Here is a 27,346-nt window from a genome sequence, read left to right as displayed (position 1 = left end):
TTTCCTTTCCCTTTTTTTTTTTTTTTTTTTTTTGGTCATTCCTTCTCTGACTTGCAAAGTTTTAGTGCAATCATGGATCAGATTTAACACCATGTGCTAGAGAAACCAATCACATCTATAAAGATGGAGATGTTCACAACCAACCTGTAGTCTGAAGGGTGCTTACTAAGTATACCAAGAGCAAGAGATATGACCATGGGAACTTAGTCTGTTCTGGTATATAAAAACTTGCCTTGCCTTGTCTATAGTATCTTTCATCTAAGAGTTCTGCAGGTATCAAGTCCTATTCAAATAAGGATATTGGCATTTACTGAGCTGCCAGCTTTGCAGCACCCATTAAGATGTTAGAAAGGTAAACTAAATTAATACTTTTGCCTGGTCAAGTCCCAAGTAAACCATTTTGGCATTCAGGAGAAATGAAATGCCGAAGCATTCTTTCCACGGCAGCAGCTCTGAATACGCGAGACCTCACCACGTGGGATGGTTGTGTGCTCTTTAAAGCTGCTTTGCATTACTCATTGGGGCAAAGCAGCTGGAATGAACCTGGCCAAGTCAAATGTTCTTGTATTGTTCCTGCACCTGGGAGGCCCCAACTGGCTCCACAAAACCAAAATTGTTGAAGCTCTGTCCTCAGCCTGGCCAAAAATCATTTGCAGCTTAATACTCTTGAGGTGGTCAGATCAGAAGACCTCTAAGGAACTCGGTGGTAGCAGATTTCCCCATATTAACTACATATGCTATGTATTGTTAACTATATATTAACTACATTGACTATATATTTACATAATAACTACATTTACTATGTATATTTACGACTATGATACTGTTTCAATTTGGGCTTTCACCTCTGTTCATGCAGATGTTTGTTCTGTTTGAGGACCTGACCCACAGCCCACTGACATCAGTGGAAAGATTTCTCTTGACTTCAGTGGGATTTGGATCAGGCCTGGACTGCTTGGAAAGGCGGCAGCAGGTTGTGATGCGAGGATTGATGGAAGTAGGTGGACTGCCTGCTTAGGCATTCAGACTCAGGGTAAATCTGCTGTGCTAGAAAGGGCCAGAGCAATCCTTGTTGCACAGCTGAGATCCTGTGTGAATCCTCTGTGGCAGAGGGAATTTTGTCTTAAATGATGAAGCAGAATTGTGCCTGCACAGTGTGTATAATTAATCATCACTTCAAAATAGTGCTCCTAGATCTAATTGTTGCAGGGAGTCCTTAATAATGAGCAGATGTTCCAGCTCCGTGTCTTCCTTCTTCCAGCAGCCTCCACATCCTCATAAATCATCTTGCCCCCATGTGCCAGACAGCGGAAGGAGCTCTCATTTCACCCAGGCAGCTGCCTCTGCACAGAACAATGTTTTATAGGCAATCATCGCTTTCTAGTTACATGAGTGTCTATTTTGGGTAATTCAACCACTGGTGAAGTTGGATTGGCACTCACGTAACAAAGATCTCACCAAAAAAGCTGAGGAGGAAACAACCAAAACGCACGGCAGTGATTTAGCAATTCATGCGGTTGTAAGTCTTGGCTGATCCTTGGAAAGCGTCTCAACTTTTTCAGCTATGCTTTCAGCTCCTCTGCCGCAGAAAATGTCCCTTTGAGCCACGTGTCATCTGTTCCTTCCTGTCGTGCCAGATTAAGGAGTATGCTCATTCCAGACCTAGATAGATCCATGTCCCTGGTCCATCTGATATTGTTTCACTTGTCCATAATTGTAACCCAATGACACAAAAGCTGGATCATGGGGGGGAGGGCGGGGGGTGGGAATGAGGTGCCGGGAAAAAGTCTCAAGAAACCAGGCTTTTTGGATGTGAATTGTTACATGTGTGGAAATGCCAGTGCCAAATATTATTGCTTGGATTGTAGTAGTGCCTGGAAAGCCCCTGTCACGACCCCAGATGTAAGTTTGCAATGCTCTGTACAAACCCAGGGCAAAAAAAGAAATGGTCCCTGCTTTTAAAAACCTGTCATCAGTGCCAGATGCAGAGAGACCTGGGCACAAGCCACTTTGCATGTCCCAGTCCACATGAAGCTGAATTAGTTGGTGGCATAAATGGGTGCAACTCCACAGATTTTGTTACGCAATAGCCAGGAATTGGGCTTGTCCAGCCTGATTTAAGAGCTGGCCATCTCACCACGGGATAAAATGTCCTGTACAGTGAAACTCCTGCTGCCATACCTACTGCTGCATTGACAAGTTCATTTAAGCCACTTTAGTGGCAGTTCAGGAGGTGCTGCTATGACAGTATTTCTAGCATCTAATCCCTTTTTTTTTTTTAACAGCAGCAACAACCAGTGGCAGGTCCCTGGCAGAGTCTGCTGTTTCCTATGTGTGCTGCTCCTCATTGTGGGGAATTGCAGGAGAATCCTTGTGTAATAGCCTATCCTCCATGAACATCAGCCCATATAATTTATCTGCATTATATATTATTTAAAAGAGTTTATTTCCATAGCACTAGTAGGTCTCTTGCTAAGAATACCACGTGGTGCTGTTTAAAATCATGTAGGCTGACAAAACAGGCACTGGGAGCCGAGTTCCCCATAGGTCGTGCCAGCTTTTGATCACATCGTCCCTTGTCAAAAGCCTAGAGGCAAACATGACAATTTTTGGGGCAATGTTATAAATGCAGTCTCTCTTGTTAGACGGTCTGTGCTTTGGATGCACCTTGTGTAAACTATTTAGGAATTGCATGGCTTCATCCTCCTCTTCCTAAGATATTGGCATTGGTGTCCCCAGCTGAATGTTGATAGGATGGCCTTACTAATTTGTATGCATTTGCCTTGCTACTTGAAACCTCCTATTTTAAGAGCCTTTTCTTAGCTTTTTGGAACAGAAGGTGATCTGAACTAAGGACAAGTATTTTATAAATGACACTTCAAGAGCATCCGTTTTAAAATGAAGTGTGCTATCCATCTGAAAGCTCTTTTCAGACTACTCAGGGGGATGGATCTGAGGTTCTCTCCTGGACCCCAAAATTAGATTAGATACATGATACTTTGTTATGGTTTGGGGCCTTGTCTAAATATCCCTATTGCACTATAAGCTAGTTTAGTTAAACCAGTGCAAACCCTTTTGTTGCACACATTTAAATCTGTTTACCAGAATGTAGCTAAATTGATATCAGCAAGTGTCTCTCCTCAGGCATCTGCACTGGTTTAACTGCTATTTTTAGTGAAAGTGCTGCAAATCTTTGTAGGAAAAGCCAATTACTTTTGATGTTTTATAGTTAAAAATAACGTACATGTTATTAAATAGTAATAGTATCTGGCTCTTACCCAGTGCTTTTCATCTTTAGCTCTTAAAATGCTATGCAAAAGTAAGAATCGTAATCCCCATTTTACAGACAGCAAAACTGAGGTGAGGAAACTTATGCAGGTCTCTCAGTGCCAGAACTGGGAATAAGACCAAATTTCATTCCAGTGCTGTGTTCATGAGGTCCTTCTGCGTCTCCTGTGTCACCTTCCTGGTTTTTAAATCTTGAAAGCCCATGCTAAGTGCCAAGTATTGGTGCCTATACTGTAGTGGTACCCAGGGGGTGCATATACACGTGCATCAAGCCTGCTGGAGCGTGATAACTACCATGTTCCAGCGGACTCCAGTGTCATGTGTATCAGTGTCCCTGTGCTTAAAAATGGCAGGGGTTGAAGTGCCCTGTCACCATTTTTCAGTGCAGAGATGCTGATGCGTGTGATGCTCCAGGCATTTTAATTAGAGCGGCAAGCCACTCTAACTAAAGCGCCACTCCCTCTCCTCCCACCACCCGGGGCTTGTGTATGAATGCCCTAGGAGTCCCAGTTATAGATCCAGGCACCAATTTGCAAGGCTTCAAGCTTGTTAAAGAATTAAATAGACTTAAACCCCCCTCCAAAACCAAGATTTTCTTGTACCATTGATGCTGTTTGTTAATCATGTTTCCTGTTTCATTAATTTTGGAACATAACAATAGATGAGACTTTCATTTTACTTCCTAGTAGATTTGTGTTCCTTTATCTCAAGGGCAATATTCGAGGCTTTGATTCAGCAATATCCTGAAGCGTGTGCTTAATTTCAGTTTATTAGGATTTTCACACCTGGGATGGAGGCCGGGGTGGTGCAGGCATGGGTGCACAGTTGACAGCCTAGAGGTTGCAAGTTCAAGGCCATCGCAGAAGTGCTCAGAGTATGGCCCTGTCAGATGCGAACAAATCTGTGAATTTTGCTAAATACCTTGTCACACAAGGATGCAAAAAAGGAAGGAGCACTTGGGATAGGCAAGAGGTCAGACAAGATCATGTAACAGTTCCTCGTGGCCTTAATCTCTCTAAATTTAGCCTGTATCTGAAGTTGACCTGGAGGTTTGCCAAATTAGGGTCTAAACAATTTTTTTTTTTTCTCACAAGAGCCGTTTGAGTGCTTGCATTAGTGTAAGTTTTTAATACCAGCTTATATCTTGAAACCTAAATGGTGGCTTTAAATAATGTGAAAAGCTTAAACTCTTCCTTGAGGACTGTTGCTGCCTGTATGAGCAAGCGTCATAAATATAATACCTCCCTATACACAGCCAGAAAGCTAGACGAATAGGTCTGAAACACTGGGACCAGGAAGGTTGTTTTTTTGACTGTGATATTGGGTGCCTGTTCTTTGATGTCTGCTAGTACAAATCAAGATTAACATGAAATCAGTGGTGAAATGGTCCAAGTGAGAGGAGGAGGATGTCCTGTGGACTGTCTAGCATTTGATGCAGGAGGTCATTTCTAGATCATACTAGTAACTGGGTTGGCTGCAATGGACAGTGATATGTCTAGTGGAAGGTTGGGACTGATGTATTAACCCCGCTATTTGTAGTGGTTTTACTATACTAGATGTAAGGGCTAGGGATCCTATATCCATGGCAACAAGCACTTCCAATTTTAACTTTTCAACATGTGATGCAATAATTTTTTCTTTAATAATTTCCCCATATGTAATAGTACTAATGCCCTCGTGGTTGGCTTCTTCCTGGCATTTAATGAGTAACTGAATTAGAGGTAGGGCTCGTCTTGCATCTTCAGCTCTACAAGCTATCACTTAACTGGCAGCGCTCAGTATAGTTATTACCATTTTGGAGCTGTGAGCAAGGAGAGCAAAATACATTACTTGATATCTCTCTTGGCTTAGCTGCAACCCTTCTGAAACCTGAAGGGGAAAAAAAAAGCAGTTTTTGTTTAAGATCGGATGAGAGTTAATTGCTCATCTGGTTTATGGAGTGGCCATCTACATTTTGCACTGCACTGTTCTCTCGCAAGGTTGTGTGACACTCGTATTTCTTTGAAGAGCCCGCAACTCCTTCAATTCAAAAGTTCCTACGAAGCAATTTCAATCAGCAACACGCCGCACTTCGTTCTCAAGGAGAGTTGGTTAAAGCAAGCATGCCCGGAGAGGTGACAATATTGTTGATACCGTTTCTGAGGGCAGGGACAGATGACAGAAGAGAGCCTTGTGGGGAGGGGGTTTCTGCCATGATAACTGAGCAGAGAGAGGTAGTTAGCTGCATTAGTCTGAAGTCAGAAGGCAGGGTAGATATGCAGGTTTATACAGTAAATAAGATGTATATCTTGGATATGTAAGCTAGTGCATTTATTTATTTATTTATTTATTTATTTATTTAATACATTTAATGTTTATATCCCTATATACACAATTTAATATAATATAAATTGTATATTTTTATTATGCGTGTATGTGTGTGTATATATATGAACACAAGCTTTCATGATCCTAAGTTCACTTGGTCAGATGCTGTGCAAGCACATGCAGACAGCGGAGCATAAGAAGAGGAGAGAAATTAGAAAACAAATGATGCAGGAGGATGGAGAGAGAGAGAAGGGAGGAGGGCCGTGCTGGCAGAAACAAGCAAGTAGTGAACTCAGAAGAACAAAAAGGGGGTCATGGATAAAAAACCCTCCAAACTGACCTGTGGTCATGGTCAGTTATGGCAGAGGAATCCTTCACCCAGGGAGGAGGAGCTGCATGCTTTTCTAGGGAGTCTCAAGCCACAAGCTGGTGAGCTCAACAAGAGGCAAGATGTGACCTTTTCAGCCCTCAGGAAAAAATCAGCATGGGCACCGTGGATTGATCAGTTCACCCCTCTGGTCTGCCTGACCCCACCGAGCCCTCTGGCCTGTGGCCTCTAGGCCTGATCTCTTTTTCCTCTTAAGTCTTGTGCTGACGGCTTAACAGCAGTAGCTGACTGAAGATGGAAATGGTGGGATTAGACATGTTGTTTTCTTTCTGGGTGACAAAAGTGCAAGGAAAGCTGATTCTGGGACCTAATTCAAAGAAAGGCCAGCAGATTGGGTGAGAAATCTGCCATTGCAAAGCCCATTTGCTTTTTTGTGCAGAACTGATAACTTGCCCCATGCTGGGAGCACAGTGGGGGCAACCTGGAGTGGGATGTAGATGGTATTTTCCTTTGCACATACTGTACTTCCTCCATCTCTGCCGAGCACTCAAGGCCCATGTACAACTTCTTGCCATTCCTCTGCAATACCCAGATCTCTTCAGGTCTCCTGTCCGTTTCCCTGGGGGCTTATCTTTTTACTGTCAGCCTTTGGGACTGAAACGATCTAGCTTTACAAACACTGGGGGCAAGAGACTGTGAGACTGAGCCTTAAAAATAAATCCCTGGGGCTCGTGGTTTTCTCAATTATTATAAAAAATTTTGCTGTACTCATTTCAGTCAGATGACCTCTAATTTACCACTGATAAAAGTGTAATCAGGTTTGGACCATTAATTTTATCCCTGGCCAGTGCTCGCTCCATTAAGGCCACATCCTAAGCCTGCTGAAGTCAGCAAAAGGACTTGCATTCGAGCTCGAATCACCATTTCCCACCTTGCTTCTGTTGCTTGTTCTGAAGTTCTAGATCCTCCTCCGTCTTTATGCTGTTCTGCGGTGTCTAGATGAACCCACAACATGGGGAAGCCAGCAGCTGTTCACATCTCCTTTGAATAATAACTAGGTACATTGGAATAAGTATAATGATTTGCCCAGTTTGCAGAGGTGAATTGGACTTGTACAGTTTTTCTACTTGACTAAAACTTGTGGAGTTGGGTTAGAGGAGAATGTCACCAAAGTTATTTTTAATTAATAGATTTCATAGATTTTAGGGTCAGAAGAGACCTGTTAGATCATCAAGTCTGACCCCCTGCCCTGAGCAGGAAAGAGTGCCGGGGTCAGATGACCTCAGCCAGGTGCTTGTTCCTTTTCCCCTTTAAGGAAAAAAAGGCATCAACCCTTTTTGTATGCATTTGGGGGTGGGAAGAGAGAGAAAATTTATGTACCCTTTTTTTTTTTTAAAGGTTCCTTTTGTCTCATTATTTTGACTCCCTAAAGTCAACTGTTAATAACAAACTGGAAACATTTTTTACTTAACTGGCCTCAGATCGCATTGACGGGAGTGAAATGAGGGGAAAGAGACCATGTGCACGTCTTTGGTGTTCTCTGTGCTTCTGTGACATGTAAAGAGGTGATTTTTGACTTTGCCTCACTGTTGTCCAAGATGCACCATGACTTTTGGCACCCTTGATGTAGTGGACGTCCTGTTTTTGTTTTCTGCACTGCAGTACATTAACATCTCCAAACAGCATCCTGCTTTGCCATGATGAAAGCTGACAGCAACAGTTAAAATTTGAGACGCCGATAGCATGGCAATTGAACAAAGTGCTGCCATCCTCCTGAGTGTGCTGTCATGCACTTGGCAAGTCTTTAAGACAAAAATGAGCAATCTGGGACAACACAAATGGCTAAGGAACAACCTTGAGGCTTGCTTACTCTTAAACCTACCCAGGACACTGTTCCATTCTTGTTCGGCCTCTTTGAAATCCTCGTGCTGTGCCCACTAATATGAGAGAAGCCAAGTCTATTCAGAACAAGAAGCTTTTCACCTTTTCCCACCTTCTGCCAGCCTAGCTTAGAGCTTTTTCATGTTCTGCAGGTGCCAGGCCAGGAGCTATGCTTAATTTACAGATCCAGAGCTTATAAATAGAAATTAGGTTCCTTTGTTTCAGTCACCAGTGCCAGGGTTGATTTAAGACTGTGGGTAACATTTGCAGAAGCCTCCAAGTGACTTGAAAGCCGCTTTTTAAAAAGAACTAATTGGGCAGTATGGGCCAGGTATCTCGAGGTATTTCAGCTGGCACTACGATATAATGTGCTGTCTCCTGTTTGGAGACTGGAAGAGTGACTTTTGGTGCTAGACTGCGATGCCTCTAAGGTTGCAGGGTTCAGGGGTGAAAACAGCTGCTTGTATTATACAACAGCAGTGTGCCAAGATACAGGGGCAAATGGTATCCGAGAAATAGAAAGTACATCACCGCGGTCTGGTATATGGGAACAAAGACCATTATTGCCTACCGCTGCTGGTACTTGTAGCTGGCAAATAATGAATGATGCGGGACTCATCTGTGAAGTATTTGCAAGTCAGACGGCAGGATGTTTTTCGGCTGGAACTCGCTCTGAAGCTGAGCAGCTAATTCTTGTGAACAGTGCGAGTGATGGTGAACGCTGGCACCTTGATGTAGAGTAACGTTGAAGGCTGAATGAATGCTTTTTATCTTTCTTGTTTCCACCTTGAAACTTGAAGATCCCCAGTCCCTGTCCCCTCTTGGCCCCTCTCGGCAGCGGTGGATGCATCTTTTCCTTTGCCAAATGCTGTTCTTGCAAAGTTTCTTAAAAAAATGTTTCTTTAAGTGTCTCTGTGTTTCTTCTTTTGTCTCTATTCTCTTTTAAAAAAACCAAACGCCATGTCTGTATTGTTTCAAACCTTATGAGCACACAGTCAGCGGGATCACATACATGGCAAAATGAAACCACACACAAGAGACCACGGGAGGGTGATAATTCAATCTCAGGGCAGCTTTATGCTGTGTCCTACAGAAATATTGTCTAGCTCAGCACAAACAGACCTCCATAGACACAATGATGCTATTCAGATGTATTGATTTCCTTGTCAGCTGGGCTGCAGTCAGCAGGTCTTTGTCCCCTCTCCACTTCTTTGGTTCTGTAGTAATAGTATTAATACTTTGCATTATGAGTGCCTCTGTTTTAAGCCATTCGGAGCCTCCTAGGATCTGGTGAAGTGTCCACTGAAGATGTTACGGTTGAGATGTGCAAAGTTGTCGAAGGGGGTTTGGCCAGTCTCCCTCAAATAAAATGAGGGGGAAGTTGGCACTCAGCTTTCCTAGATGGGTTTGAAAATCTCAGGTTATGCCTTTCTTCATCCTACTGAGTAATAAGTGTTTTTTGTCTCAGCTTTGCAGATGCATAAAACTGAGACAGGGATATTTTGACTGGCCTGAGATCACCCAGCAAGTTACTGGCAGAGCTGGCATCAGATCCCCATTGGTCCCTTGTGTAGGAGGGGGCAAGTAGGACCACTGTATCTGCTGGAAAAGTAGCTGAGATTAGCAAGGCGCTGTCCCTGGTTCCAGCTTGGTTTAGGGCCTTGCCTTGCCTTACCTCAGTGTAGCCCAGGAAGAGACCTGGAAATTTGAATGGTTGCAGGTAGTAAGGACCTCTAGTTTCATGTCTCTTCTGAAAGTGAGTGCCAGCTGCAGGAGATGACCCTGACTAAGGGTTTTTCTATATTTCATCACTGACATGGAGGGAAGAGTACAATCTTTTCAATATCTAATGCGGCCCCCTCCAGAGGCTGCCTGGAGGCTTCCTGTTCCAGTACTGATGGCATGTAAGCCCACTTACCTCCTGAGATCTGACTGGTTCTCCCCACTGGCTGATGTGGCTGCCAGCGGTCTATTGACATGTTTTACAGCGGCAAACATGCACTTTTAGGAAACAAAAGTCCGCCTCTTGCAGGAAGGTGGCAGGTGAAGGGTGATGCGACAAGGTATGTCCCATAATCGCACGCTCTGGTGCTGTAGGAGGGATATTCCTTTCACTGCCTTGCACACTCTTGGGCCAGTGTTTCCAGGTGTTTGGAAGCTCTGATGAGGCTCGTCCAGTGATTTGGGCATCTTTGAGACTGATTATTCTTATTTTGTGTTTCTCTGGCAGCATAAAGAGGCATCCGCTGCATTTTCCCTTACTTTACTGTCCCTGTCCCTTGCTTTGCTCTATCCAGTTTCCTTTGCGAGGCCTGGGCCTTAATAGCACAATACTATCCTGAGCATTTTAGTTTGTTGTTTCCCTGCCCCAGCTTCACTTCATTCTGTTTTTTAAGCAGGTTTAAATAGCACTGGGCACATCCCTGTTTCCTTGAAGGGACTGCTCAACCCAGATTTGAGAAGAACTCAGCCTGCGAGTCTTGGAATGGATTTGTGCCAGGGTGAGATGGGGTTCAAACCCCTCCTGAACATGCTTCTGTGACATTATTATTATTATCATTATGATGATGATGAAGCCTATGCAAAACTCCATAGTGGGGGGGGGAACTCTACAGTGGGACAATGTCCCATTGCTTAACATGCTGGTCACTTTTGCTCCTTCTGTCTGTATCCATTGGTTATCTCTTATTTTGTGTTCAGCTTGTAAGCTGCTTGGAGCTGGGAACATATTTTGGTTGCAGCACCCTGCACGAGGGGGTTGGATTGATTTTGGTGGAGCTATAATGCAAGGAGTACCTAAGCATTGGTGAAGTTTTATTACCCCTGCTGAAATGTCACATTGATGGAACTGCTGCGGGCTACTGAATTCGCAAGCGATTTGCTGGACGTTTGTAGCCAGAGTCCATCTCTTTGCAGAAACTAGACGTCACGTGACTTCTCGCCTTGTGCTGGAAGCTGTCACCGTCTCTAATATGACACATCAGAGACAAGATGTTGTTTCTCATTAGCATCAGGACCCTTTGGAAAGGGGCAAAAGGACATCCCCTGGAGAATTTGGGGCTGCGGTGGCTGAATGAGGAACACACATGGCTAGCAGCAGTGCCTCTCATCTCATTTGCTTTGCATCGTTTCATTTGATAAAAGAGCTGGACGGTTACAATAATCACCGATAATTAGCAATTGTAAAGCTTGAGATCGCTTGGGTCCTTTCTCTGCCGATGTGCCTTAAACTTACAATCTATCAATGATGTGGCTTTATATATCGTTTATGATTTGTATTCTGGGAAGGCCCTCGTCGCGCAGAGATCTCTATTGTGGTGGGTGCTCTATAAATGTGCAAGCTTTGTGTTCAGTTAAGTAGTTCACAGGCAGATGAAGGATCTTATCTGTGTAAAGTTTTTTGTTTGTTTGTTTTGTTTTGTTTTTTTTTAATATTAGCATTTAAAACAAATGCCTTGATTTTACCTTTAAACAGTCTCACTGAGAAGTGTTAAGTGCTGGCTGATGTCGGATCAGAGGCTCCTGGGGGAATGGAAATTGGAACAAATAAATAGAATGGGGACACAGAGTTGTTGTTGATGCAAGACGTGGGGAAGGGAGGTAAAAATATACCCGTCCTAATCCCAGGAGCTTTTTGAGGAGGAGTTTGGCCCCGTGGAGAAACTGGAGCTGCTTCCACGTTGCTCGAAGTTGAGCGTGCTGAAAAGCTGCTGGAGGTGGAGCCAGGTTGCAGCCCCTGGAGTACAGATACATAGACCATTTTTGCATTGCAATATTTAAGGAATTGGCTGGAAAGCTATTTACAGTCTTATAATAAGAGGTAAATCACAGTATTGATGCTAATACCCCTTGTGAACGTACGCAGTGATATTTTTTCCTGGTCCGTGCGGAGACAGGATTTTAAAAAATAAAACGCTCCATGGCTGGATTCCCTCTCATTTACACCACTGTAACATCCTGGACTTGAGACGAGCAGCTTCTGCTTTCAACCATTTGAAGAGGAGAATCCAGCCCTAAACGCTGCACACATGAATAATAGATGGCGCTGTGTTTGTCAGCAGCATTCGCATAAAAAACATGCAAACACAAATTCCCTTTGGTTCCCATCATGTAAAGAGGCCCCTGGGTGAATTTTCGCTGGTTTAATGCCAGGGACCAAACAGGATAATACTGTGAAAAAAATGTATCTAATAATCCCACTGTTTTTGTGTTCAGTTATATTGCAGTATTCCTCACTTCTTCATCCCTGCACAACCCCCTTTCGCTTAGGCTTTTTTTTTTTTTTTTTGTGAGGGAGAAGAATTCCACCTTGTAGTTGCTTCCCTGACATTTTCATGTGATTTTTGCAGTGCACAGATTTGTTGCTTGCTCTATGAAATGAGTCATTGCATTTTCAGCATGTGGATCCTAGCTTGGGGGCCACTTGGGGGGTTAGGTTTAAAAAATAAAGTGGAATTCAGCATAAAATTGGTGATGGATAACAGGGCTCCTGGGATGGGATTCAGCTGCTAATTAACGGCCTTATTATGTGAGCATGATTACAATGGTAAAAAGCTGGGAGTATCTTCAGAGAATTCAGTGGGGTAACACTGGAGCCAATGTTGGGGAGAGTGGTTTGTACTTTTGGGGCCAGTTGCTTTGTGCTGTTTAGTCATTTATGCCAGTACTGGGTGAGTTTTGGAGGTTGCTAGTAGTAGCGCTTTATTTCAGTTTTTATTGCTGTGATTAACTAGGTGCCAGGGCAGCAATGAGCTCAGCCCAGAGGTCCTGATTCTTCTCTGGGTTTAAGCCTCATCTTCATTGCAAAATAGCTCACACACCTTACTTACCCTTTTCTCTATCTCCAGATAAAGACATGCTGAAGACAAGGTCCTGTGGTTTTGCCACAAGATAAACTTAGGCAAGACCAGCACTAGGGCCTTGCATGGGACTAGTTTTTCTTGCAGTAAAATTAAAGTGCCTTGTCTTTGCTGTGCCACTCCAAAGTTTAAAAAAAGGAAAAAAAAAAAAAAAAAGAAGAAGAAAAAAAGGCACACCTGTTCTGGTAGTAAACTCAAGGCCCTGAGGCCAAAGCCTGAAACCCTTTCTCTATTGAATTTAGCAGAGTTATTCCAGTGGGATTTGAAGAGGTAAGTGATGAGAAGAAGCATAACACAAAGCAGCCTTTCTTTGATAATCTTGCTTGGCAATAAAGGGCCCAATTGTCTTACAGTAAAGTCGCTTTATACTGCTCAGCAGTATAGTGAATGCAATTCCCTCTTGGCTGCCTGCTCTGAGTACCACTGTGGTGCTGAATTACACCGAGACCCACTTTTAAATACCTTGTACCCTGCTAGGATGGAATAGCAGAGCCGTAGCCTAGTGGAGAATCACGCTCAGGATGAACAACTCAAGTTCAAATAAAAAAAAGGACCAAAATATATATTTAAAAAAAAAAAATCAGGCAAAGTTTGAGTCAAGTCCCAGATTTCTTCTGCTTTAAAAGCACCAAGAACGCAAACCCTCCATTTGTAGTTGTGGGAGCAAAATACTACTGAAAATTAGGCCCAAGGTAGGACACAATTCAGTAACTTCTGAAAATGTGGCTGTAAGAACATAGAGAGGTAAAGCAGGAAATGGGTAGCAGAATAGATGTGATGCTTCCTGCCTCCCACTTCAATAGATCATCAGAGCATCCCTTCCCTTTAGATGTCATGGGACACCTAGAGTGTCTTTTGCATGTGTGTGTGTGCATTACTGTATTCTGCTGTGTGTTTTAAGCCAGGAAAATGCTTTCCAGCATTTATAGCAATGCTTTCCCAGATTCACAGGGGTGAGCATCAGGGGCTGAGCGAACAACTTCACCAAAGCACAAACCAAGAGCAACGGTCATAAACTCCTAGGAGATGGTTTCAGACTGGATATAAGGAAAGACTTCACGGTTCGTGTGAGCAGACTCTGGAATACATTCCCAGCTGGGGTGCTGCAGGCCTCTACCTTGGAGATCTTCAAAAGGAGACTGGACGCACACCTCACTGGGGTGATTTGACCCTAGCTGTCTTCCCTGCCCAGAGCAGGGGGGCTGGACCCGACGGTCTCATGAGGGCGCTTCCAGCCCTAAACTTCTGTGAATCTGCATTGTCAGTGCAGCAGCTGATCTGAAATATAGAACCTGGGAAAGGGAAAGTTTGTCGAAACATTTCCTCCAAGTCCATTTTGCAGATTAAAATATGTCTGAATATGTCACTTGGTAAGAAAAGGGTTATGAGAAGGATAAAGACTGTGTACTTCACATCATTCATGAGACATCATAGGGGAGTGGGGTAAATGGATCACTGCAATCCTACTTGTGTAGCTATGCTTAACCATCGCAGGGCCATAAGAGGCCTCAGGAGAAAGTCTAGTTCAACCCCCTGCTCAAGGCAGGATCTTGCCTGTTCAACCCAGCCCAGACGCATGTTTTTCTAACCTGCACCCAATGCTAACATCTGATTCATCACCCACCAGTGTCAGCGGGAACCTTTCCATTGTTGTCAGGTGGGTGCTGGACCCGACTCCAAGACCCTTTTCTAGATCCTTTGCTTGAGTGCAGCAGATGTGCCAGCCTCCACAAATGTAGGCTCTTCTTTTCAGGAAGAGTTGCCTAGGGTTAGCTGCCTGGCACCTATCTCAGCTAGTTATGCCAGACAGATATGATGTGCATCAGCAGCAAGGCACCCAAGGGGCTGTCTGCTCACATTGAGTGTTTGGGTGGCAGAGACATCAGAATGCATTTTTTTCACTGGACGTACACTTGGGTTGGTATGGGGTCCAGGCAGCTCACACAAGGACCCTGGTTTACCAAACTCCCTAAACACAAGCCTGACACTAAACACGTGCATTGAAAATGCAAACGCACAAGTTGCCACTCCCTTGAATTGTATATTTGGAGGGTCTTTGACTTTTATTCGCTCCTGATCCAACTCATGCTGCAGACTCACTGGGCACTGGACCTGCGATACGTTTCTTGGCTGGATTTATCTGCAAGGCTGACCTAGGTGATGAGGCTATCTAGCAGTCCAGTTTGGGGGGATTGTTAGTAAGAAGTTAGGTTTTGTTAAAGTTGTGGCACAGCAGCTTAGCTAATGAATCCTTCTTCATAATGAATGACCCTGGAGGCTGGCCATTGTGTACGCCACATAAGGGAGACAAATACAGTGCTTGAATAAGGAATAAACGTATTGAAGTAGCAAAAACGACTTAGTTGGAGGGTGGTGTTTGTGCAGAGAAGATTCTGAAGGGCTGATAACGAGCTTTGAATGAAGCCTTTTGATGACTCTGAGAATGCTGCCATTAGTTCGTGCTGTGCCTAGTCCACAAGTTTTTGGGTTTACCGTGAATTGTCTGATACTTAAAACATCTCTGCACCTAGCAGATTATTCTTCCTGCCAGCAAATGCCACAATCCAGTGCATGCACCAGACAGTGTGGGCCAGACGTGTCATCTAGCGTAAAACAAGCAGAGCTCATTGACATCAGAAGAAACGTGCTGATTTACACCACCTGTGGATCTCTCCCTATAAATATAAACCAGAGGGGATTCAGCTTGGAGTCATTATGTCTGTGACATTTATAGCATCCAACCCTTAGCGGATAAAGTCTAGGGAGTTGGATGAGCGAGAGTAATGCGCAAGTGACAGACAGTCAGCAAAGCAGCCTACGCTGAAGGCAAGATCAGTCCTCCTCTTGCCAAAGCCCTAGTCTCTGTCTGCAGAGACATTTTCAGATCAAGACACGAGGATGGTAATTGTGGCTGTCAGAACATGAGCGCCAGACAGCCTTGCCCTAGAAAGATGGTGTGAGAGTCGGTAGGGCCCAGGAGATGGGGCATTAGGCTGGCAGCTTGCGCTCTGTTTCTAGCTCTGCAGCTGACTTGGTTACATGGCCTCGGGTGAGTCTCTTCACCTGTCCCTGCCTCTGCCTTGCATGCTTAAAATAGATGGTGAGTGATGGTCTGTGAGCACAGGGCTTAGTAAAATGAGGCCTCAGTGTTTGGTTGGGGACTTTAGGTTCTTCTCTATTGCAAATAAGTAATTGGATGAAGCACTGCAATGAAGATCACTTGGGTATTTCCCCTGGGGAAGGCTCCCAATTGCTTTATCTCTTCTTTCCTTATTCTTTTTCTTGCAGAAATTGGCAGCAGAATGCCAGAGCGCAGGCTACCCTGGTACCCTTATACCCTATAAGTGCGATCTGTCCAATGAAGAGGAGATCCTGTCTATGTTCTCTGCAATCAAGACACTACACCAGGGGGTGGATGTGTGCATCAACAATGCTGGCTTGGCGCGCCCAGAGCCCCTTCTTTCTGGGAAGACGGAGGGCTGGAGGACAATGATAGACGTGAGTAGCACGTGGGATGGAACGGGCAATGAGCTAGGCAGAGCAGTGGTATTTTTTTTTTATGTTGACCAGACATCTGATAATCAGGCCCTCTCTCTGAGCTGGTCTCCTCCTAGATGACTGCTCTCCTTCCATTCCATGGATGAGTGCTTGTATGTACGTAGACGATTCATGGCATGGTAGTGAAAGTATAGTGAGGCACTGCTTTGTGATTTAAGTTGCAGGAGTGAAGCTTCGAATCTGGGTTTGGTTCCTTTCAGCAGTGGAAATCTGCCTGCCACAGGGCCAGAATTGCTTGTGAGGCATCTCTGTGCCCAAGGGGCAGTCTCTGATTTCTCCCCTTCTCTTGGAGATTCACTTCTTTTTGGATTTAAACAATTGGAAATGACAAAGACAAAAAATCGCCCAGACCAAAAGTGTGTGATTTTTGCTTGTGGGTGCATCACACACCAGGATGTGTGCCCTGACTTAGTGGTGGCATTAATTGTCCATGTGACAAAACAGAATGTCCAATGTTTATCCAAATTGGGGCCACATTGGCAGCTTGCCAATAGCCTTGTGGCTGCACCTAATTTGAATATAATGGACTTTGTGCTGCACTTTTACTACAGAGGCAAAGTCTGTGAAACCACAAGTCTTTATATGCAGTGATCCATCTTGAATCTGGCTTCTGAAATTGGCTCATGATTTTTGACCTGTTCGATAAAATTTGAGTGTGTTATAAAAATAGCTGTGGGTTTTCCTTCTTCTCTGAATGGTTGGATTTGACCATTATGATCTCAAAGCCTAGAAGTCTTCATTTTCTGAATACACTGGAGCCAGGTTTGGTCTGGCAGGGAGGTTTTTCCTTCTCTGTAAGAATAGATCCACCAGACAGAGATATCTGGAGCTGTCTGCATGCCTGTAGCAACACGAGGTTTAGTTCTGCTGTACTTTCTGAAACTTTTTAAAAGGGTGTGTTGTAGAAGAGGCTGCCAGCTCTTTTCATGGGCCAGTGAGTACCTGCCAAGTGGAGAACAGAATGTGGAGAACAATTTCTTCCAAAGGTCTGCTGCAGGGGGTGGGGAAGTGTTAGCAAATGCATTTTATTTTGAAGGATGTCATACAAGCATTTAAAAATCCTCCTGTGCTGATGGAGAAGGGAAAAAAAATCCTTAAACAGTCATTGATCGATTGATCCATTGATTTTTATTTATTTATTTATTTTACCCTGGACTTCAGGTTTCTCTGGTCAGCCACATCCCCTAAGGTTGCAACAGCACTGAGCCTGCTGTTGCCACTTAACAAATATAGTTAGGAATGAGTTTTGATTCTACCATACTTGGGTGCAATTTAAGCTAATTGCTCCATACGAGGACCTAGGCTAAAACCAGTGCGGTGCAGATCATCCCATGTCTGTCTACTGCAAGGTTACTGTGCCTGTGTCTAGCATCTGGATTTGGATGTGCTCAGAAACAGGGATGCTGGACCTTTGGGTCTGATTTAGCCTGGCTGTTCCTAGGCTCCTACTTCTGTGAAGTCTGGAAGTTGCATCGGGGCTGGAGGACTGGCTTATGGTTTGACAGACAGCCTCTATGCTGTTCTTGTCGCACTTCCCGTCCCTGAAAAATACCTACAAACACCTCTTGGGAGAGGGCCTCACAGGATGGTTCAGGGTTAGGGGTGTAAGGATTCTGCATTGATCCTGCCTCCAGCCCCTGGCATGGGGAGCAGATCAGAGGTAAGTCAGATGTCACGGGAGTGTATTTGCATTATAGCTATTTCCTGCATCTCAGGGTTCAGGATGGAGGTGTAGGAATAGGTAGGAACTGGGCTGGGCAGGTTTCTGCATGACCTCAGGGGATGGGGACTGTAAAGATGCTTGAAAGTTACCCCCCAGCACTCTTGCCTCTGACACAGGTGTAGAGTAACTGGGAATCCAACCCGAAACTTTTACTCATTCCTCGGCTGGTTGCGTTCCGATTGAGTTCAGCGGGAGTGCGTCTCCGGGAGGACCTCTAATTTGGCTAGGACCTCTAATTTGGCTTGGATTGCACTGCAGTTTTCCTTGTGCTCTGTCCCCTCCCCCCGCTCCAATTCTGTTTTCTATAGTGGCACTTTCTCGCTGGCTGGGTGGGCAGAAAAATGGCCTGATGCCAGCCCATTGCTGAGATCTAGTTACAGGGAGAGGAATTCTGCGATAGCATACTGCTGAGCTGCTGCTTTTGGGGAATCCCAGTGAGTTACCCGTTTCTTTGATGATGCTAGGTAAAATCACATCTGAGCTGGGAAATTAGAGTGATCTGAAATGAGAAATGTCTGATCGCGTACAACATGAATCAAAGGCTAAGTCCCTACTGACACAGTGCGAAAGCTTTGACAAGCTTAGGGGCAGGTCCATTGCAGGTAAATAGTGGCACAACTCCATTCACTTCAATGGAGCTATGTCAGTTTGACACCAGTTAAAGATTTAGCTCATAAAAATCTTAGGTAGGATAAAAATGACAAATTCTTCCTTGGCATGGTTTATGTCCACATACAAAGCTCCAGGACTTGGAATGAGCTAGTGATGGGATTTTTTTAAAGTGTTTCAAGTGACTTCTGAAAATCATTGAAACTTCACTCCTAAGTACCTGGGGGCTGTTGAGAATCCCATACATGTGTCCAAGCCTGATGCTGCTGTTCATGACCACCACCCATAAATTGATAATCTCAAAATGAATTTGTGCCAGCTATCACCTGTGACACATGCCCCATCTGTCCTTGGGCACAGTGCCTGCCAGCCCTGGGATCCGTGCCCAAATTGGCGGAGGGTAAAGTTTAGCACCCAGTCAAAGATCCAGACTTTCAGAGTAGGCAAGAGCCACCATCTTGTATGATGCCAGCTGGCATTCCTGTTTTCAGACCCCTGGTACAGTGATTTTAGACTGAGCCCTGCAAGGTAAAATGGGGAACGCACTCAGTGCTAGTGCTAATTCATGTCCTCAAAAGGGAGGAGAGAAGCCCATGACCCACCTCTAGTGGCCCCTCCGCAGCACCCCAAAGACCCGTAGCCACTAGATCCTCCTCCTCTTTCTCTTCTTCCTCTCTCTTGGTTTGAGGTTTCCGTCCTCCATCTGCTCTGAAGTAACGAGTGCTGGTGCTGTGTACACACCTTGCTTTACAGGTTAGTGTTTGAACAGCTCCTTCACATTTTACCTACTGACCTTTGTGGCCAGGAATTCATGCTGAACTTCCATCTGCTCCCTCCGGGCTCCGTTCCAGAAGCAGGAGATTACCACGCCCGCGCTGTCACATTCGATAACCAGTGTTCGCCGCTGAGACCAAACGGGCCCTTGCTTTGCTTCTTCTAACAGTCATTCGCTGACCAACGGCACATTTTCTTGTTTGCGCTGTAGTTTTAAAGCAAGAATAATGTGACTTTTTTCTGGGACCGAAATTTTCTTAAGTGATGGCCAGGGCACTTATGACCTCAGTGGGGGCTGATTATTGGAGGTATGATGGGCAGAATAAGGGTAAGCATGTTGGAGTGGTGCACACTTAGTGCAACCCCATATGCAACTGGATCCTTGTGATCATGGCTGGGTGATGTTACCTCCCACGGCCCGCGGTGACAATATGGGGCCCGGCCAGCTAAAGAAGTTCTCTTTCAGCTTGAGTCATAGAGACCGGTGTGGAAGATCAGGGTTTCTGCCCCACTCCCCCCCTACAGATATGTACCATTTATATTAGTTACCTGTTGTTTTCAGTGCATATATTAATTGCAATGGACTTGGGCCTGGAGCAAGCAAGAGAAAGGAAAGCAATGCAGGTTTTTTTTTTGTTTGTTTGTTTGTTTTTTGCCTTTTTATTCAATTTTAGGCTTTGGTTTCTATGGTAGTGACACCTTGGCCTTCTATCGTGCCTTCCCCCTGAGGGTGTCAAAGCATTTCCTGGACACGAATCTGCCTGTAAAACATCATGCATCTTCATGGTATTTTCTAAAATAATTAAGCTTTGCAAGACTCAGGAAGGCAGGGAAGTATTGCAACTCCTTTCTTTTGTGTGAGAAACCAAGGCACAGAAAGGCAAAGTAATCTCTTCAAAGGACCCATGGTGAGCCTGTGGTAGGAGCAGGCTTCCCAGTGCAGCCGCCGGACAAGTGACCCCTGGGACACATTGCGCAGCTGCTGTGCTCAGGAAATTGTATGTAGTATTGAAATAATGCAGTGATTTGGGTAGATTTACATCAGCTGTGAAGCTGGCTGGGAGATGGGTGCATTATTTACTACTGCCCAGGAAGGGGTTGCTGCCATTCAAAGCGCTTTGTGCTACTAGAAGCCAGGACCTATACAGTATCCAAAAGGTGCGCTCCTTTTTTAGTGTAAGGTGTTAGACTGAAACAGCCCTCTTTCACTTCCCATCACCTTGCTAATAGTGAAATCAAATGGATTTCTAATATCTTGGCTGTTCTGGGCTTTATTCCAGTGCTGAGATCATTGCACTGGGCAGTTTTTCCTACAACCTCTGTAAACTTTCTCACCCGTAAAACTGAGACGAATTTGTAGCCCAGCTTGTGGAGGTTTAATCCCATAGGTCTCAATGTGACGGCACTGTGTTCGCTAAATCCTCAAGTGAGGCTTATATGTTCAGCCATGAAATGCTTCTGCTGTTGTAGTTATTACTTTGCTTGCTGTTTGTATTGCGGTTGTGCCATGGAGTCCTCCTCACTGGCCAGAACCCAGTTGTCCAGGGATGGTGCAAACACCAGCCATATAAAGAGCGTCCCTGCCCCGATCACCTTATAATGAGAAATATATATTTGCTTTTATTTTCTCATAACTGAGAAATGTCCCAAAGCACTTTCCTCCACTTATCTTAGGAGATCTAAATGATATTCACTTGGGTCAAACAGGGAATATATAGTTCTCATTAAGGTAAAAAACCTATAGATTATGCAACAAACCGGCTGTGTGTCACAGCTGCCCTCTACCGGACAGAGTCAGAAGTGCTTGACCATGTGTCTGTGTCTACGTTGGGGACAGCTAATGGAGAGCCTCTTTTGTCCCAAGCGGTGACAACCAGCGCTTTGGATCTGGAAGACTGGAGTTGTCTCTTGTGAAGTTCAGGACAGCTGTGGAGTCCCACGAGGCTCTGGCTTTGTTGCAGCAGTTGCTTATGCAGGTTACAACCACTCTTTCCTCCAGGACTGGTTTTAAAAAGTTGGCTGGGATCTTTAAACCAGGCTTGTTCCTTTGGCTTCTGGATGGTTGCCTGAATGATCAGGCAACCACACAGGCACAAGTCGGGAGCAAATTTCAATATCGTGCAGGCATAAATCAGGAGCAGATTTCAGTATCGTTCAGGCATAAGTCAGGAGCAAACTTGTTCAAAACTTACCAGAATGAACTTAGATCGCAAGTCCACTGCTTTGGGTCTTGGTCTCATTCCTGCTCTGCTATTTCAGGTCAATGTTATGGCTGTAAGTATCTGCACCCGAGAGGCTTATCAGTCCATGAAGGAAAGGAGCATTGATGACGGTCACATCATTAACATTAACAGGTAAGGGAGACTGGATTTTGGTGAGCACTGAGCATCTGCTGTTTGTTGCCTGCCTTTGCTGTTTCTTTCTTTTTTTTTCTTTGCTGTGCACCACAAAATGATCACCCCAAAATAACCAGTTGGAACTCAGTTAGGATCTAACTGGGATATTTTTCTATGTTTGTTTTCAATACCCAAGAGACTGACTAGTGTTAATGACTAGTTGCCTGTTTTATCTCCTCGGTAATGGGGACCACCTTGGAGCTGCTGTTTCTCCAGGTAAGGCTGCTTATTGTGCTGCTGTGCACACAGGTTAAGGACATAGATATTGCACTCTTTCCCAGGCCTTTAGGCTATAAAAGGCTCCATTTTTCCTGCATAAAGCCTGAGTAATCGGATTCTGTATGGGTGAAGTACAGAGGAACGTGGGAACCTAAAATTCACCCCTGCAACAACATCTGGGTGATGCAGGGACTGAGATGTAGCCCATCTGTGCTATTTAGGGATTGGCATAAATCAGCGTTTCCCAACCCCGGGTCATGACCCAAATGAGGGTCACAGGGACAATGCCGGGGGTGTTGCATAGAAAAGCCACTGCCACGCTCTGCTTCCAGCAGCGGGGTGTGGAAAAAAAAAGGTTGGGTACCACTGGCATAAACAAAGATATCTCTCAAAGTTGCTGCCTGGGAATAATTTCCATCATTAGTCCCAATATGGGGCTGAAATTTGGCAAAGGGTATTTTCTAGGTATTTACAGTGAAATGAATGCCATCTCATGTCTGGAATTAATCTGGACTTCAGCTGATCCTGGGCCATGTGTGTTGTCCTACCATGTGTTGTATCTAACACAATAAGCATTCTTCCCAGGTTCGAAGACCTTGGGCATGGTAACATTGGGATTTTTTTTCCTGGTTACAACAGTTGGGATCTATGTAGCCAGCCAACCGCATGGCAAATCATAGTTTATAGTGTTTATTTTTACTGGGGTGTAAGCAATCCAGTGACCACCTCTTCTTTAGCTGATAGCTTACGTTACTCTAGCCCTTAGTTAAAATGTCCTTGTGTCGACCTCTGTTAAAGCTCTGGGAAGCTCTAGGAATGGCTCTTGCCATTTGAACAGATCTGAAATCCTTAGAAAAAAATCCTCAGGAAAAGTCAAAAGAGCCAGCTGAAATACTTCGCTCAGATTTTAGCTTCAAACACTCGGTCTACTCCAGGAGCTGGTCCACAAACAGAGACTGCAGATTTGAGGTTTTTTGGTGACATGATGTAAATTTGAAAAGTCAAAACTTCTTGATCAGCTCTAGAAATCAGCCATGATAAGAACTCTCCCAATGTATGATGCTGGCCCATCCCTGCCACCATTCCCTTTATAATTCGCTATCTTCCTCCTCTATCCAGATCCCTGTAAATTGCCTGATCTTTCACGATGCGGGGAGAGGGGAACCCCCTATTTGTTCATCTTTAGGGAGGCTCTTCCTTTGGGTTCATTATAGAACAGCAATTCAGTGTGTTTAGTAGTGTGCTGGTTCCTACTGGGAGCGTTTATCACTGCTCCTTGCCCTCCCGCTGCCCCTTTCTTTTTCTGTTTTCTCCTCAGCATGAATGGCCACAGCGTCGTGCCCCAGTCTGTTGTACATTTTTACAGTGCCACCAAATATGCTGTCACAGCACTGACGGAGGGGCTACGGCAAGAGCTCAGAGAAGCAAAGACTCACATACGAGCTACAGTGAGTGTCAGGTTCCCCCCCCCATTTTAATGAACAGAAGAATGCTTGTTGATTATGTCAGTGGGAAGTTGCACCTTGGAAGCTTGCTTTTTGTGAGGAAGCGCAGTATATCCCCTAAATCACAGGGCTGGAGACCTCAGTACCACTCCTGACTCTGCTGCTGACTTGCTGCTGTGTGATATTTGGGCACAGGTTTCCAAAGTGACTTTCAGTGCCTCAGCTCTGAGGTGCCCACTTCTGCTACCTGATTTTCAAGGGGTGTTATATGCCCATTTGTTCAAAAGCACAGGCTCGCAGCACCACTGAAACTCAGCACCGAGCACCCAAAAAGTTGGGGCAACCAACATTTGAAACTCATTTCACAATGTGGCGTTTATCCTGTGTCTCCATTTTCCCATCTGTAAAATTGGTTTAATAATCCTCTCCTCCTAGGAGGCTTTGTGTTGTACCTTAGTTAAGGTGCTTTCAGGTCTGCAGAAGGATGTAGGTATAGAGTTGCAATAGAAGGCACTGACTGCACTAGAAATTGTGAGACCTGAGTCGTGCTGCCGACGAATGCTGACTGGCCTTTGACGAGACGCTTACTCCCCGTGTCTCTGTTTCCTTTTTGAGCACCAGTCTGGGAGATGGGAGATATAGATTGCATGGAAAGAATAACCCTTTTGAGCTGCACGCAATGTACAGAAGCTTCCTGAGGTCTCGGGGGGAATGCATTAAAAATGGATAACACCAGTCAGATGGCAGTCGTGTTTGCACCATTTTCAAAGCTTGGCTCTCTCCAATGCATTTTATTCAGCAGTTATGTCTCGAAAGTTATTTTAGCTTCTGTGCGGTTCCTTTCCATAGTGGTGGTTGGGGGGGCTGACTATTCATCTGAGGTCCACCATGGAAATATGCTCCAGTGATCACGAGGGCAGGATCTATTCTTTCCCACTATGACTATCTTTTTTGTGTGTTTTTTTGTTTTTTTTTTTTGTTTTGCTTTCCAAAAGTGCCTGCTCTTTTTCGTTTTGCAATGAAAGGGGAGTTACAAATCCTGTTAGGATGTGCTCTCTTCTCTTTCAGTGTATATCTCCAGGACTGGTGGAAACCGGATTTGCTTTTAAACTGCATGATAACGATCCAGAGAGAGCGGCTGCGACCTACGAAAGCATTAGGGTAGGGGACCGAGAAATGAGCACAGAGGGAAATTGCACTGACTGCAAGTCTAATGATCACTCGCTAATCATCGTTCAGGGCCTCCTCTGCACAGCGCTCAACGCCTTCTGAAAGGTGCTGAGCATCCCCCACTCGCTGAAATCAAGGAGCGCTTTAGGAGCTCGCTGGCTCTCAGGAGGTCCTGAGTGCTTCCACAGGATTACATCCTTAAGACCAAAATTCAGACTTTGTACTGATCTCTGCAAGGCAGCACCTAACGATGGGGAGGGAATTGCCACAGTATTAATGGGTGTTGAGTTGCTGGTGTGGCAGCAGCTCTGTCAGCAGAAGAGATTTTTTCCTGCTACCAGAGCTACACTAGCTCTCTCCCAACAACAAAACCTCTGCGGTAGAAAGAAGCTGCTTTCTGCTGACAAAGCTGTGTCCACTCCAGATGTTTTGCCAGCAGCACTGGGGCATAATCATTTCACACTCTGGCCGACACAGCTATTATGGCAAAACCCTGCAGCGTAGACAAGGGCTTGGTCTCTTGCTTTTATTTACAAGTAGATCAGCGTATAAAGCGCAATCCATCCTTGGGATTTTTGCAGGTTGTTAGTGACTTGTGTATTGCAGAGAAGGTGTAGCACCCTATTGGCATCAGCTCAGCTTATAGAAAGTTGGACCCTGCAGTTTCAGAAATTCATTGGTTGCTGGTAGAACTACTATTCTGGATTTCTCCCATTTCTGACTAATGTAGAGATCCTTGGATCTTCCTCTGAAGCAAGTGGTGCAAACCATCACTGTGGGGATGGGATACTGCTGGGTTGCACGGGTCTCTGCTCTGGCCCAGTATGGCAATTGCTGTGTTCCTAACTGTTGCCATCTGCTCCATGTGTGGTTTTTTTTGCTCATAAAAGCCCTTGTTCTCTTGCTTTTTCATACTCCTTCCTGATAGCCTCAGCCTTCAAGAAGCAGAATTTTGAATCCTAGGAAAGGAGCAGGGAATTTAGGTCTGTGAAGGATGCATCCTCATGTCTTACGTCCAGGGCAGGCCAGGGGGAGAGATAGCAGGTCGAACCTAAACCTCTCCCTTTGCAGAATCCTAGGCAGAGTTTTGACCCAGTGGATCTTTGTAGGGGAAGTGCAAGGGGCACTGGGGTGTCTCGCTTGGGAGATTTTCTCTTGGATGTTCAACTAGATGCTGTTGAGCCTGGAGTCTGTCCTGTCATCATCTTCCATCATTAGCACGATGACAATATTAAGTGTTTTTCATTCTGATCGACTCTTAAGGTTGTAAATGTACCACGCAAGTGTCTAAATAAAATGAAAAACATTCAAACAAGCCTAAAACCTGAACCATACCTGCCAGGTGGCATCTGCAGACTTTGCCTGACCTAAACACGCTCACTCTCTCTGTCTTGCACATAGCTCATTAGCCACTTGTACCCTGGTACTTTTTGGTATGTAGTATATACATGTATCCACCAAAAGTGAACAAAGGACATATGTACACAGGATATATTTAACCATGATACTGATTTGTCTGCTGCTGAGTAAGTCAGGAAGGGGAAGAAGGTATTTTTTTTCCCTTAGCGTCCCTTTAGTTTTAGACAGGATCTACTTTGCTTGTTGTGAACTCTTCTCTAAGCCTTCTTGGGTGTCATCAATGGAGAGTTTGGTTCCCAGGCACACTTCCTTGCAAAGGCAGTGGCAAATGGTAAAACGTTCTTGGGTCTGGAATCCAGGACACCTGGTTTTAATCCCTGCTCCTCCGCTGGGTTGGTGGGGGGACTTTGAATATATTATTTCCCACCTGTGCTGTAGTTTTTCTTCCCATCCTCCAGTTGTAGACTGCGAGCTCTTTAAAGTAAGGACCACATCTTACTTTGGGCTTGCTCCTAGTAAGCAGGTTCCTGACCTCCACGGGAGCTTCCAAGCACCCCTGTAATAGTACTTCTAAGACTAGCCAGTGCACCAACATAAACAACACCGGCTTCCTGTGTTACATTTTAACGCAGTTATTTTTTTTTCCTGTGCAAAGTGATTTTGTTATGACTTGTTAATCATTAGAAACTCAGCCATCCTGTGTTAAGTTTCTGTAACAAATCGCTTGTCGGAGATGATATTTGTCCTCTCTTTTCAGTGTCTAAAAGCAGAAGATATGGCCAATGCTGTCATATATGTACTCAGTGCCCCACCTCATGTACAGGTAAGCTGCAGCTAAACTCGTGGATCCTCGTATCTCTGTTTGTGTAACTGGAGGACGATGGGATCTGATATTGGAGGCCTTTGTATGTTTGGCACTTGCTTGGAGCACAAGAAATCAGCAATCCCCAAATTCCTTCTCCCTAACTTCCTACCTTTCTGCACCCTACTTTTGCTCTCAACTGCTTAGGAGGAGAGGCAAGCAGTTAACAGACCAGTTCCTAGAAGGGCTCTGCTTTGCAAACTGGAAGCATAATATGGATGACTGCAGCAGGCTATAGGTACAGCAGGGGAAAGGGGAGCTCCCCAGTGCTAAGGCTGGGTGAGGGTGACCCAGAGGCAGAACAGTGGAGCTCTGTGCCTGGGACAGCCGTGTGATACCTGGGGCAGCACCGGTTGCAGCACCATGATCAGCTGCCCCCCACACCCCAGCAAAGGCAGCTACCCCCAGTTGCCCCCCTTCAGTTACACTATTAGGATGACCTCAGGGTTAGCCTACAAGGTTTTGGCTAGTCTCTTATCCCACATGTGGACACACGCATGTGGGATAAGAGACCAACATGGCTGACAGTGAAAGGAGTGTCATTTAATTCCAGAAGTCTGCATTTCAT

General features: G+C 44.9%; 1 protein-coding gene across 2 annotated transcripts in view; it reads left to right on the top strand.

The window, feature by feature from the left end:
- The window catches only part of DHRS11 (dehydrogenase/reductase 11), a 74,331-nt gene that overhangs the window by 42,406 nt on the left and 4,579 nt on the right, over positions 1-27,346 (top strand). Inside the window, exons 2-6 of one of the 2 annotated variants that reach the window (XM_019511104.1) lie at positions 15,952-16,161; positions 21,587-21,681; positions 23,261-23,390; positions 24,456-24,548; positions 26,674-26,739. In XM_019511104.1, the coding sequence (XP_019366649.1) occupies positions 15,952-16,161; positions 21,587-21,681; positions 23,261-23,390; positions 24,456-24,548; positions 26,674-26,739 (594 nt within the window). The remainder of the gene's footprint in view (positions 1-15,951; positions 16,162-21,586; positions 21,682-23,260; positions 23,391-24,455; positions 24,549-26,673; positions 26,740-27,346) is intronic. The other variant, XM_019511105.1, reaches the window with a different exon arrangement.

Source organism: Gavialis gangeticus, unplaced genomic scaffold, assembly GCF_001723915.1.
Source record: "Gavialis gangeticus isolate Ggan-Ray unplaced genomic scaffold, GavGan_comp1, whole genome shotgun sequence".
Classification (NCBI taxonomy): Eukaryota; Metazoa; Chordata; order Crocodylia; family Gavialidae; genus Gavialis; species Gavialis gangeticus.
This window is presented reverse-complemented; position numbering and strand designations above follow the sequence as displayed.